The sequence below is a fragment of the Bison bison genome, unplaced genomic scaffold, assembly GCF_000754665.1.
Source record: "Bison bison bison isolate TAMUID 2011002044 unplaced genomic scaffold, Bison_UMD1.0 scf7180017864514, whole genome shotgun sequence".
Classification (NCBI taxonomy): Eukaryota; Metazoa; Chordata; class Mammalia; order Artiodactyla; family Bovidae; genus Bison; species Bison bison.
Window position 1 is genome coordinate 1651366 of NW_011495067.1, and position 13019 is coordinate 1664384.

At 41.9% G+C, this 13019-nt stretch overlaps 1 protein-coding gene and 1 long non-coding RNA gene across 5 annotated transcripts in view; one reads left to right on the plus strand and one right to left on the minus strand.

The window, feature by feature from the left end:
- The window catches only part of LOC104981036, a 57924-nt gene extending 52832 nt beyond the window's left edge, over positions 1-5092 (plus strand). For all 3 annotated transcript variants that reach the window (XR_824331.1, XR_824332.1, XR_824333.1), the window contains one exon: positions 5004-5092. This is a non-coding gene — a long non-coding RNA (uncharacterized LOC104981036). The remainder of the gene's footprint in view (positions 1-5003) is intronic.
- AGA (aspartylglucosaminidase) lies at positions 1759-11972 on the minus strand. Of its 2 annotated transcripts, none has more exons than XM_010829918.1 (8): positions 10402-11972; positions 9390-9502; positions 8363-8475; positions 6725-6839; positions 6017-6092; positions 5099-5206; positions 4253-4386; positions 1759-2912 (listed from the first exon to the last, which is right to left on the minus strand). In XM_010829918.1, the coding sequence occupies exons 1-8, from the start codon at positions 10413-10415 to the stop codon at positions 2812-2814; spliced, it is 774 nt and encodes a 257-aa protein (XP_010828220.1). In that variant the 5' UTR covers positions 10416-11972; the 3' UTR covers positions 1759-2811. The 2 variants fall into 2 exon arrangements, with proteins under 2 accessions (XP_010828220.1, XP_010828221.1); XM_010829919.1 differs by lacking the exon at positions 10402-11972 and adding an exon at positions 10133-10386 and having other exon boundaries at positions 2661-2912.
- Positions 11973-13019: the final 1047 nt, after the last annotated feature.

Consider the following 13019-nt stretch of genomic DNA (forward strand, 5'->3'; position numbering starts at 1 on the left):
CAGGTCCAAATTCAGTCACCAAGTATCAGATATAATGATACTTTAATAAAAAGAACTTCTGCTTTTGAACTGTGGTGTTGGAGAGGACTCTTGAATTCCTTGGACTGCAAGGAGATCCAACCAGTCCATCCTAAAGGAAATCAGTCCTGAATATTCATTGGAAGGACTGATGCTGAAGCTGAATCTCCAATACTTTGGCCATCTGATGTGAAGAGCTGACTCATTTGAAAAGACCCTGATGCTGGGAGAGATTGAGGGCAGGAGGAGAAAGGGACGACAGAGGATGAGATGGTTGGATGGCATCACTGATTCAATTGACATGGGTTTGGGTGGACTCCGGGAACTGGTGATGGACAGGGAGGTCTGGCGTGCTGTGGTTCATGGGGTCGCAGAGCAGGACATGACTGAGCGACTAAACTGAAAAGGAACTTCAACAATTAAAAATTATGAGCTTTAAAAGTATGTTACAGTCTATGTATGATATCTCAATTAAAAATGTCTTATGCTTATTATTTGTCTCTTGAAACCGAAAGGAATCATTTGACTGCTGGTATTAGAAATAGATGTTGGATGAAACTGGAGCCTATTATACAGAGTGAAGTAAGCCAGAAGGAAAAACATAAATACAGTATACTAATGCATATATATGGAATTTAGAAAGATGGTGACAATAACCCAGTGTACGAGACAGCAAAAGAGACACTGATGTATAGATCAGTCTTATGGACTCTGTGGGAGAGGGAGAGGGTGGGAAGATTTGGGAGAATGGCATTGAAACATGTAAAATATCATGTAAGAAACGAGTTGCCAGTCCAGGTTCGATGCACGCACGGTACTGGATGCTTGGGGCTAGTGCACTGGGACGACCCAGAGGGATGGTATGGGGAGGGAGGAGGGAGGAGGGTTCAGGATGGGGAACACATGTATACTTGTGGCGGATTCATTTTGATATTTGGCAAAACTAATACAATTATGTAAAGTTTAAAAATAAAATAAAATTAGGAAAAAAAAAAAGAAATAGATACCTTTTTATGTGCATATAGTATACATGTCGGAGACGGCAATGGCACCCCACTCCAGTACTCTTGTCTGGAAAATCCCATGGACGAAGGAGCCTGGCAGGCTGCAGTCCATGGGGTCACGAAGAGTTGGACACGACTGAGCGACTTCACTTTCACTTTTCACTTTCATGCATTGGAGAAGGAAATGGCAACCCGCTCCAGTGTTCTTGCCTGGAGAATCCCAGGGATGGGGGAGCCTGGTGGGCTGCTGTCTATGGGGTCGCACAGAGTCGGACACGACTGAAGCGACTTAGCAGCAGTAGCTGCAGCAGTGTACATGTCTAACAACTTCAGGTCAGAGTTCTACAAGAGTAAGTCAGGATCAACTAATTTGCTAGGGAGCGACAGGCTGTGAAGATTTTCAAATTTATTTTTCTGGTGGTACATGGTTGCCTAACATTTAACGGACGGCAAACAAGAAACACAGGCATTTCACCTTGATATAAATAAATATACTCTGAGTTTCAATCTGGCTTCTTTCTCCCTGTTCCAAGGCCCAAAGTAGGAGATTTCAACAAATCATCACACCTTATGGGAACCCACAAAAGTTAAGATTTTCCCTGCTGCTCTGAGTGTGAGGCTGCAGGATTATTTCCTTACTGGTTTTCAGGCCTCCATCAGCAGCTGCTGAGTCCAGCTTTCAAGTTCCTCTTTGTGAAGACCGACTGGATAGGCCAGAGAGGGTGTCTGTGAGGAGGCACCCCAGTCATGATACGGGGTGAGGTCTGAGCACAGGTGACCTGAGAGCATTCTCAAAACTACAGCTTTCCAGCCCTAACTTACAAAGACCATGAAACATTAAGACGAGTGTAGGAAAAAAACAGAGCAGATACCCCGTAGGTGGGGACAATATTGTACATACAGCTTTATTAATGACTCCTGATGTACAAGGTCATGAAGGCAGAGACGATAATGAGCACGTACAGTTCAGGATGGCTGTCCACAGACGGCTGACTGAGTGCTCAGGAAAGCAAGGCGGACAAGAGCCACTGACTCACTGCTAGCCTCTGGACAGGAGATTCATAAAACCACAGTACAGATTAAGTTCCCTAAATCAACTTGCAGAAGAAATTAACAATACTAAATACTTATAGCTAAAAGTCTAGAGATTTTTGTGGCTAACAAACCTTCACAGGTTGAGAGCTCCATTAGATGAAAAAGTCCAAGAAAATCAACACGGCTGCTCATGAGATGCCCACATTTTCTAATACATGCAAAACACAATGCACCTTTAATATTAATAGCATTCTTTCCTCTTCAGGCTAGAAGACCATATTATTTAAAATTGATAAGTCATTGACTTACTACTGTAAAGGTACTGAAATTCAGTTAGAGCATATCATGGTGGGGACTCATCATTACTCTTCCTTTGGGTCTAAATATCTTGGCTACTCTACCTATTTAAGTATCCAAATACAGATTACGTTTTGTGCCTTTACTATATCACTATGGAAATAAATCCCCAAAGTAGAAATTTCTTGAAACACTGAGCAGAAATCCAGAGATCACTTAACATTAAACATATACAAAATACACACATACTATTCATTTTCAGGGGATATATAAAGCTTAAATAAAAACAAAATTTTTTTTCACATATAGGAAGTGAAAATGCTGTTTCAGCATAAAATTTATTGTTGTGCTTATTTTACAGAGTTTAGAATACATGAGGCACATTATTCAATGACAGTGAGTAGCCTTTTCAGCTTCTGTCTCTTCTTTAAATATAGACGCTGACAGAAAAGCTGGGTTAGATGCAGTCTACTTTTTCCTCAGTTGGCGCACTTTTTAGAGGATTATAAACCATGAACGGAAACTGAGTAAATGTTGAAAGTTTATTGCAAGCAGCACCTGGGGCCAGGAAGAGAGAAAGCCGTTTGGTTAAATGCAGAATGCACATATTTACAACCGGTACAGACACTGCTTTGGACAGCGGCCACTGCGTACCTGCTGTCCAGGCAGGCCATAAAGTGTGCGTGTAGCACACATCAGCTGACAGCCCACGAGACCTCATCATAAAGGCTGATGTTTTGCTCCTATACATATGCGGTCATTGCTACCATTATTTTAAAGTTTTCATACCTACCCTTTTTGTAGCAGAAGAAAATTTTCAGGTACATTTCCTAGTCACTGGGCCATTCCCTGTATCCATCCATAATCCTCCCCTCCCCAGGCTCCCTGTTCGTTTCTACTCTTCTATGCCCGTGGGTGGGGAGGCTAATTTGTCAAGATGGTCTCTGTCAGACCGAGACAGTTCTTCCCCGGCTCAGACACCTGGAGGGCATTCTTTTAATGCCACTACTTTCAGCATAAGGAGCTGGTCAATTTTAAATTCATCTACAATTATATAATTATCATTTTTACATCCTGTTAAATGCAACTTTGAGCTTTCTAAGATTTATTTCCTAAGAGGGAATCGATGAAACGGACTTATTGTAGACATAAAGCCTTTTCCCCCATAACTTATATTGACTTTTGCATTTTAGTACTTAAAAAAGCGTAAGGAATTCCTCCACCAAGTTTTCAAATACTGAACTGTGGGAAGTAAGAGATCAAAGCACAATAATAAGCAGTCTAACCTAATAAGTTGTATTGATCAGTAGGCCGTGTATCTTCCCCATCTGAAATCTCACTAATGAGGAGCGGCCGTGGTTGATCTTGAAGTGCTTTGAAACTGTGATAGGTTCACATGAAAAGTAAATGAAGCAAACGATATGCCTCAAATACACTGCAAAAATAATTCTGCCAACGCCTTTAGTTTACTAATTGGCAATACATTTTGTACCCGGGAACCCTGAGATCTAAATGACTGAGGCCTTTAAATAATGAATGGAAAAGAAGCAGGGAAGATCATTTATCCCTACCTACTTCTAACAAATAAAGGCATTTGACTAGATTAGCCCATCTCAGCATGCACTTGAACTGAAGCTAAACTTTCCTTTGGACAGATGTCAAGGCTACAAAGCTAAAAACCAAAGACTGGATCCTAACCACTGCCAGTCAACCAAGGAGGGGTTCAGGTGCATTTTTAACCCTTTGGGGGTCTTGACACATCAGCAGTGAACAACTATCTACTCAGTATAGCCCCAGTTTCTGCTGCAGAGGAATAAAATTCCTCACAACATTTAAAAGTCTCTGTCCTCATCAACATTTGCAGGTCCACACAAATATGAATTTCAAATCAAACCCACCATAACTTCCGGTCACGTTAGCACATATCACAGCCCCAAAGAATTTGGGAAAATACTTCTGGATTCTTGAGATCACTTTTTCACACGCTGTGGTTGGATTTTCTCCTCTTCTCATATATTCTACAGCTTGATAACTGATTTAAACAGAGGCAAAAATTTAGTATCACAGAATAAACAAACTCCAAAGTTTGGTTACTTGAGGTTCCACATGTAAAACTTACAAAATTGTCAAATTTAATACAGTGCAGATAGGTGAACAGAGGCCCCTAGCTTCTGTGGCAATATCAACAGAAAAGGAAGTAATCTTGATACCATTTCTGTCTTTTCAGCTCACCCTTTTCATTTCAGATAAGAAGTAATGTATTTGGCTTTGGCTGAATAACTGTTATTTAGTAATAACAGCCTAAAGTCAGGAAGTATAGAGTATAGTTTCTTTAAATAAGAAACAAGGCTACTGTCAATGGGGAGAAACAGTAGGCGTGAAGAGAACACCTAACTGTAAGGGTTATCTTTCGGTCATTAACAGTATGTAGTGACTCCATTTTCTACTTCTGTTGTCAGTTTTCACGTTTTCTTAGCGGCCTTACACTTTATTTAAATAGATCCTAAGTATGCTCATCTGTGTAGCACAGTGAGCGGTATTATTCCATTTCAGAGGACTATGACTGCTTCATCTGAACGATTATGACTGTTAAAGTGATAGTGTGAAGAGCTGGTAGGCAGGGTTTCTAAAAAGTTCTGCCACACACAGGTTCAGGTCACGTGGCACAGACGATTATGTTCTATCCTGACACATGGCATTGCCACCCGACTCTCTGGAGTCCCAGATGGAGGAGGGGGACACACCTTGGGACGAAGCGCATCAGGATGTCCCCGTCGCCCGTGGCTGCCGCGGCTCCCACCATGTCGTCAGCGTAGGCCCCAGACCCAGGGATCGGTGAGTCTCCTATTCGGCTTTGGGAGGGCACAGCATGGTCATTCAGGGTGCAGAAAACTCTCTTAGATGTTTCTGCTTAGTCACTGACTATCATTTCAAGTAAATTCTTCATCAGAACACAGACAAGCAAGATTTTCCTTAGTTTTTCCACTTGGGTTTTCACAACCCTGCACTCCTTACACGGCGATCAGACAGCAGCCCGTCTCACGCAGGGGGACCACACGGGTTCACAGCCACCACCACCACCCTGCATTGTCTCACGCTGGATCGTCTCAACAGGTCCCAACCGCTTTTCCTCATCTACAATCTGTTCCTGCTTTCCAGCTCACATGCCAGCATTTCAGCAAGCTTTTCCTTGTGTTAATAATAAACCTTCCATGCTTTTCTGCTACTTTGAAATAAAAGTCCAGGAATCCTTAAAGACCGCCTCAAGTCCGGCTCTGGTCTTCCTTCCCTGCCCTTGATAGATGTGCAGTTCTGCTCTGGCCATCCTGAGCCCTGAACCCAGGCGTGCACTGCTTCGGGTCGGCTCCGGACGTGGCTTGGACGTTGCTGTTCCCTGGCTCAGGCTCAGGGTTAGTGCCTGGCCTCTCTCTCTGGTCTCCCTGACTATCCCGGCCTAATCTGATCACGCCTGAACTCTGCAGCCCTGGCTGAGACCCCTTCTCCTTTGCACTTAGCAGCTACTCATGTATCTTCTTTCACAGTGAACTCAGCTATGAGGGCAGGGCTGTGCTCTTAAGGCTCTTCATCCCCCAAGGCACCTAGGACATATTGGCTGACAATCAGTACATATTTTCGAGATCTGTTCTTTTAGAAACACTAACCCAGGTATTTTGAATTTTATACCATTTGTAGATGTACCAGCAGCAATATTTCCTGTCTTATGGATGACGACCATGCCTAGAAATTTAAAAAAGAATATATCATTGTAGGTATCAACTCTACAGTGTACCTCAAATAAAACCAAATAATTGAGCAATTGGCAATATAAACATCCTCTTCCATTAATTTCAGGTAGAAGACAATAGGAATCTTGGGGATTCCGAAATTACACCAGTGGTATATAATCTGTGTGTTTTAATGACCTGGTTTCATGGCATCATTTTGTAGGCATCCCATTTCCTCACTTCAGACTGCTCACTTTTCAGTGCCTCTTCAACGATTATGCCAAAGAGAATCACTGCTGGACTCTAATGGAAACTTTCAACATTACCGGTAATGACTGGAGAGATCATTTGAATGTGGCAAACATAAAATAATTAAAGAACTAAATATCAAACAAAGATTTAAAAATCAAGTGAATGATCATCAGATTTTTGTATAAGGTAACTGACCAAAATGTATACATATAAAAAGAATGAAAAGAATGTGTGTGTATGCATATGTGTATACGTATGTTTTTTTTCCCTTAATTGGCAGTTAATCAAAATCACCTTCTGGTTCATGAATAAGAATAAAGAAATTTAAAACTACAAGGAAGAAATTAAAAATGGCTGACTATAACCATAAAAACTGTAGAGAAGACAAATTACCAATAGTATCATGACCGTAACTCTGTGCTGTATCTTCGTAGGTGATACCATCTCGTTTTAAGACAGTAGGTGGTTTGTAGGGTCCACAGTATTTTGAAGAATCTGGTATAACATTCTGTAAATAATATTTAAGTTTTAATTTTTTAGAAGGGGTGATTTTAGAAATCAGCAAGTGGTTATGTACAATCACTAAACATCAGCAAGAAACCAAAAGGACATCTGGTAACTGAAAGGTAAGAATTAAAAGCCAAAGGTTACCTAAGTCTTATGTGAACAGATGGATATAATTTTGCTAAATATATAATCAAATCTCAGAATTACCCAATATGGACTAGACAGCTATAATATCTGGAAGAGATCCCCACTTTTTCTCTGTATATGCCAAAATGTCTCAGCACAATGGCAAATATAAAGATACTCGTTTTTAGGTTAGACATGATTTTTAAGATTAGATTTTCTTTTTTTTTGGATTCCTTAAAGAAATCAGATATACAACCTGATTTTTTCAATTTTAGAATCTGTTCCCTGGCCAAGAAGACTTATGCTGAGATTTAAAGCAAAATCTATTTTAAAACCTTCCAATTTTCAAAGCTAGGTTCATGTGAGCATATTCTAAGTTGTACTCTCAGATTCTTTTATGAATCTTAGAGGCTCAAGAAAATAATCCAAATTCATAAATTCAGCTTGTGGACCTGGATTAGTATTAAAGCAAGACGCCTACAACTCGTGTCTTATCCGTTTGTGCACGTGGTGCCTCCCATGACCTGGTGTCAAGCAGCGGTCTCTTTCAAGAGACTCCCTGGTTACTCAAAGGTAATTAGAATTTGGTGAAGAAATGGACGAGAGATCAAGGTACTCTAAAGGATTCTGCTGGGAAAGAAAAACCGATTTAGGCTAAAGTCCTGGTGGCTCAGACCGTAAAGAATCCACCTGCAAAGCAGGAGACCCAGGTTCAATCACTAGGTCGGGAAGATCCCGTACAGAAGGGAATGGCTACCCACTCCAGTAATTCTGCCTGGAGAACTGCATGGACGAGGAGCCCGGCGGGCTACAATCGCCATGGGGTCACTAGCAGTCGGACACGACTGAGGATTAACACTTTCTTTGCTTTCCCATTGATTTACAGACAAATTATCTTTCTAGTAACAGACACCTAATAGTATAAATCTTCAAGGTGAATAAGGGTAAAATATAGAGTACACTGCACATAGATAAACTGTTAAGAAATACTTTAGATTAATGGTTTCCACACTTTGGGTTTTTAACACATGGAAACTTTTGCTACAAAGGAACAGAGAGCAGTTGCAGTGAGGCAGCCCCTTACCCCACAGCAGAAACCTTTTAAGTCCGAAGCCACTGCCAGGGGCCAGGAGCTCCCCAACGGGGATGTGGATCGGATGCAGCTAGGGAGCTTTCAAGACCACCTGTGCCCAGAGCTGGTTCAATCGCTGGTTCCAACGAGCAACCAGGGGTGTTAACTCACGCTGCAGGCAACAGGTAGATGACCGAAAGTGGAAGGACTGTCACTCAATATTTTCAAATAACACATGTATACCTGTGGCGGATTCATTTTGATATTTGGCAAAACTAATACAATTATGTAAAGTTTAAAAAAAAAAAAAAATCACGCATACATACTTTCCAGTAATTTGGTTGGCAATTTCGAGCACGCCAGTCTGAATGAAGAGCCTGAGAAACGTTGGTGGATAAATCCTCATTGATAAAGCCCATGCTTTCGGCAAACTTAGTGGCTGGAGATTGGGAACAAAAATGTACATGAGTTAAGTGTCTTCTTTTAAATAAAATGTACGCACAGGAAGTGCTGTGGGTCAGCTGTCTCCTTCATGGAGCACAAGGAGGGGGAAACACAGACGGTCCAGGGAGTATTCAGACTCAAGGAGTGCTGTGGGCATCGGTTTCCAGGTCTCCACTTCTCTACCACCTTCCTGACGCTCATCTACTGACACCCTGGTGATGTGTGTGAGGACAGTTCTCCTTTCCCTCCAGATCTTGCTCTTTCTGCTTTACAAAAGGAAAGGGACACCCTGCAACCACAGTGACTCCGTGGCTCTAACTGGGGTGCAGTGCCTGGCATGTAAAGAAATGCTGAGACACCCAACAAAGGCACCGCTGATTCCACGGAAGAGTAACGGCTCCTGGCTCTGTCGGGTAGCTTTCCATTCTGAACACCAACAAAACTGAAGGACGCCTCCTGGAGTTGTTCACTACATCATTAAACGATGCAGCAAATGTGATTTTTGACTATAGATGGCGGTATGATTTTTAGTATATACCTAGGAAGGTGTTCAAGGATGTAGCACTGTGGTAGCAAAACTCCTTCTGTTCCCACCCTCTGTCATCGTATGTCTCTCAGGTCTCATACCCATAAAACTGTAACACAAGACAGGAAATGATGCTGAATCCTTGTTCCCCTCCAGTAATTACTCATTTACTGATAATAAACTGATTCCTAAAATACCCTCCATTAAAGATAAAGAAAGTATGATTTAGAAGTTAAGGAACTTATCCGAAGTTAAACATGTTATGTGAAACAGCTGGACGTTGAACTTAGGTCTGCTTTTATGCACTATTTTATACTGAGCCCTTTCTTCAGAGTGAAGACTAGAGCCAAAAGACACCATAACGGAGCACAGTTGAAACACACCTGCCTCTCCTGCCAACAGCGTGTGTGTCGTGTGTTCCAGGACTTTGCGCGCCACGCCAATGGCGTTTTTAATTCGTCTAAGGTCTCCGACTGCTCCCACGTTCATGGTAGTGCTGCCAGAAACAAGCGCGGTAAGATTCATTCAGGTATTTCTATATGTTCACAAGTTTTTTACTTCAACCTATCGTGTTTTGTAGGATTAAACTCCACCGTCTTACCATAGAAGCGACAACACATTCACAAAGTTCATACAAATTCCCACATTCAGACATTTAAGGGGAAAAAACCCAGAAAATCAATTAGCCATATACTCCCAAAGCACTGGCCTTCTCAGTTGCCCACCGCTCTGGCTTTTGAAAGGGCCTTTAAGGCTTCAGGTCAGGGAAACCACAGGGTTCGTGGCTGGCAGGTAAACAATGGTTTCCCAGGTACACGTTTTTGTACTTTAAGGTTCTCTCTATTCTAAGGAGACCTACCTACCTCCATGTGATATTTCTATTATGATAACGACTTTTCCTTTCAAAAAATTTTTAAATTAAGGTGTAGTTAATTTACAATGTTGTGTTAGTTTCAAGTGTACAGCAAAGTGATTTGGCTTCTTTTCCATTATAGGTTATTACAAGATACTGAGTATAGGTTGTATCAAAATATATCAAAACTTATACATTGTGGGGGGGAGGGATAAATTGGGAGATTGAGACAAATATACACTACTACATATAAAATAAAGAGCAAGGACCTACTGTATAGCACAGGGAACTCTACTGGATAGTCAGCAATGGCCTAAATGGGGAAAGAATACAGAGGAATATGTGTAGCTGATTCGCTTTGTGGCACATCTACTAACACTACACTGCACATCAACTACACTCCAATAAAAAAATTAAAAAAAGAATAAACACCGTATATATTTGTGCATCTTGCTCTGGGTATAAGACTAACTGCAAATGGTAGCTCAACCTGCAGCAAAGCCGCGGAGAGAAACACGGCTCTGCGCGCAGGGCGCCCCTACCCGTCCATGATCATGGCGTCCAGCGTGGTCTCCCCCGACTCGTCCGGGCTGCCCCCGAAGCCCACGCTGCCGTCACACTGCTGCTGCTCGCAGGTCGCGCAGCCACTCTCAACCGCGTCCAGGGCCGAACCTCCGGCCGCCAACGTCTTCCACGCTGGGAATCAAATCCCAATAGTGCTTGTGTAGATAGTGATTTCCTTTTCCGTGCCAAAGGCAACAGACCAAACATGGCACGGAAACGCCTATTTTAAAAACTGTTTGCACATTTACTCCAGTTAAGTTGAAATTTTCATTTATCAAGTGCTGCAAAGAAGTCAGAATGATACAGACAGAATTATATAAGACAGCTACTTACCATGAAGAATCCAAAGGCTTCAGCTATTGACGCAAAGTGAAAAAGTACCCATTTCTACTAGGAGTGTGAAGAAAGAATACTTCTGTAATTCTGGGCCGTGTGACCCTGAGCTAATAACAACCTCTCCAGATCTGTTTCTTGCTATTTAAAATGGAGATACTAATCACACAGTAACTGAATTAATCCACCTGAGCACACATTGGAATTATCTGCTGTTATGGTACTGTTATGGACACTTGCTGTGATAGAGGCTACTTCAGTAGGTATATTTTTATTTAAAGTATTAGATATATTTAAATGATTATGTAGAAAAAATCTTATGATGCTATATCATTAATTTTCAATTTGCCTTTTAGTAGCTTCAGTTGTAAGTTTTAAACGGAAGGAAAGAAATACCATACTAAATACTTATTTTGGCTCCAGTGGCCATGCTTTTAACACTAAACTATGTTCTCCAGAGCCCCACACATGGAAAAGGGGAGGAAGAAAAAAGGTCTGCAGTAGTCAATTTCTTTATTAATAAAAATAGAATTCCTTGACGGGTTGGTGCTACTATTTGTAAATAATTTAAGTATTACTACTGAAAGAACAGGCTTCAAAGTACATTTAGAGAAGTTTCCCCCTTGAATTCAGGCAACATAAAGAACTGTCTCCTGCCTGGGGCCCTGAACTTTCTTTTCTGTCTCCTTGTCACTGGCAATTTCTTGCAACCTGTTTACGCATTCTCTGAATCATACGCACTGCCTGTAACATACAAACTTAAGGCCATCAAATGCTAAAGCCAGTTCAGCACCAGAAAATTCTGTTAGTAGCCTCAAATGGGGGAGAGGAGGAGTAGAAGAAACTCCTGGGGCAGTACGAGTTGAAATGACTGGAACACAGTAAGAAAATGACAGAACCATGATATGTACAGGATGTTACCAAAGCACATAAGACAGGCACCTGACTCAGACTGGGTCTGAGGGTGCTAAATGAGGGAAAGCTTCCTAGAGGAGGTGATATCTTAGTTTAGTCAGTCTCAGTCCCAGCTGGCTGCAAATCAACATTACTTAAGCAGCTTGGAAAAAAAAAAGTTTTGGTTCAAGCAGTGGAATGAACACCTCAGGAGTGGGGCCCAGGCACATGTATCTTTTGAGAAGTACTGAAGCAATTGCACTCATCTTACACGCTAGTAAAGTAATGCTCAAAATTCTCCAAGCCAGGCTTCCGCAATACGTGAACCGTGAACTTCCAGATGTTCAAGCTGGTTTTAGAAAAGGCAGAGGAACTGGAGATCAAATTGCCAACATCCGCTGGATCATCGAAAAGCAAGAGAGTTCCAGAAAAACATCTATTTCTGCTTTATTGACTGTGCCAAAGACTTTGACTGTGTGGATCACAATAAACTGTGGAAAATTCTGAAAGAGATGGGAATACCAGACCACCTGACCTGCCTCTTGAGAAACCTGTATGCAGGTCAGGAAGCAACAGTTAGAACTGGACATGGAACAACAGACTGATTCCAAATAGGAAAAGGAATACGTCAAGGCTGTATACTGTCACCCTGCTTATTTAACTTATATGCAGAGAACATCAAGAGAAACGCTGGACTGGAAGAAACACAAGCTGGAATCAAGATTGCCGGGAGAAATATCAATAACCTCAGATGTGCAGATGACACCACCCTTATGGCAGAAAATGAAGAGGAACTAAAGAGCCTCTTGATGAAAGTTGAGAGTGAAAAAGTTGGCTTAAAGCTCAACATTCAGAAAACGAAGATCATGGCATCTGGTCCCATCAGTACAGTTCAGTTCAGTCACTCAGTTGTGTCCGACTCTTTGCGACCCCATGAATCGCAGCACGCCAGGCCTCCCTGTTCGTCACCAACTCCCGGAGTTCACTCAGACTCACCTTCGTCAAGTCAGTGATGCCATCCAGCCATCTCATCCTCTGTCGTCCCCTTCTCCTCCTGCCCCCAATCCCTCCCAGCATCAGAGTCTTTTCCAATGAGTCAACTCTTCACATAAGGTAGCCAAAGTACCATCACTTCATGGCAAATAGATGGGGAAACACTAGAAACAGTGAGAGACTTTATTCTTCTGGGCTCCAAAATCACTGCAGATGGTGATTGCAGCCATGAAATTAAAAGATGCTTACTCCTTGGAAGAATAGTTATGACCAACCTAGACAGCATATTCAAAAGCAGAGACATTACTTTGCCAACAAAGGTTCGTCTAGTCAAGGCTATAGTTTCTCCAGTGGTCATGTATGGATATGAGTGTTG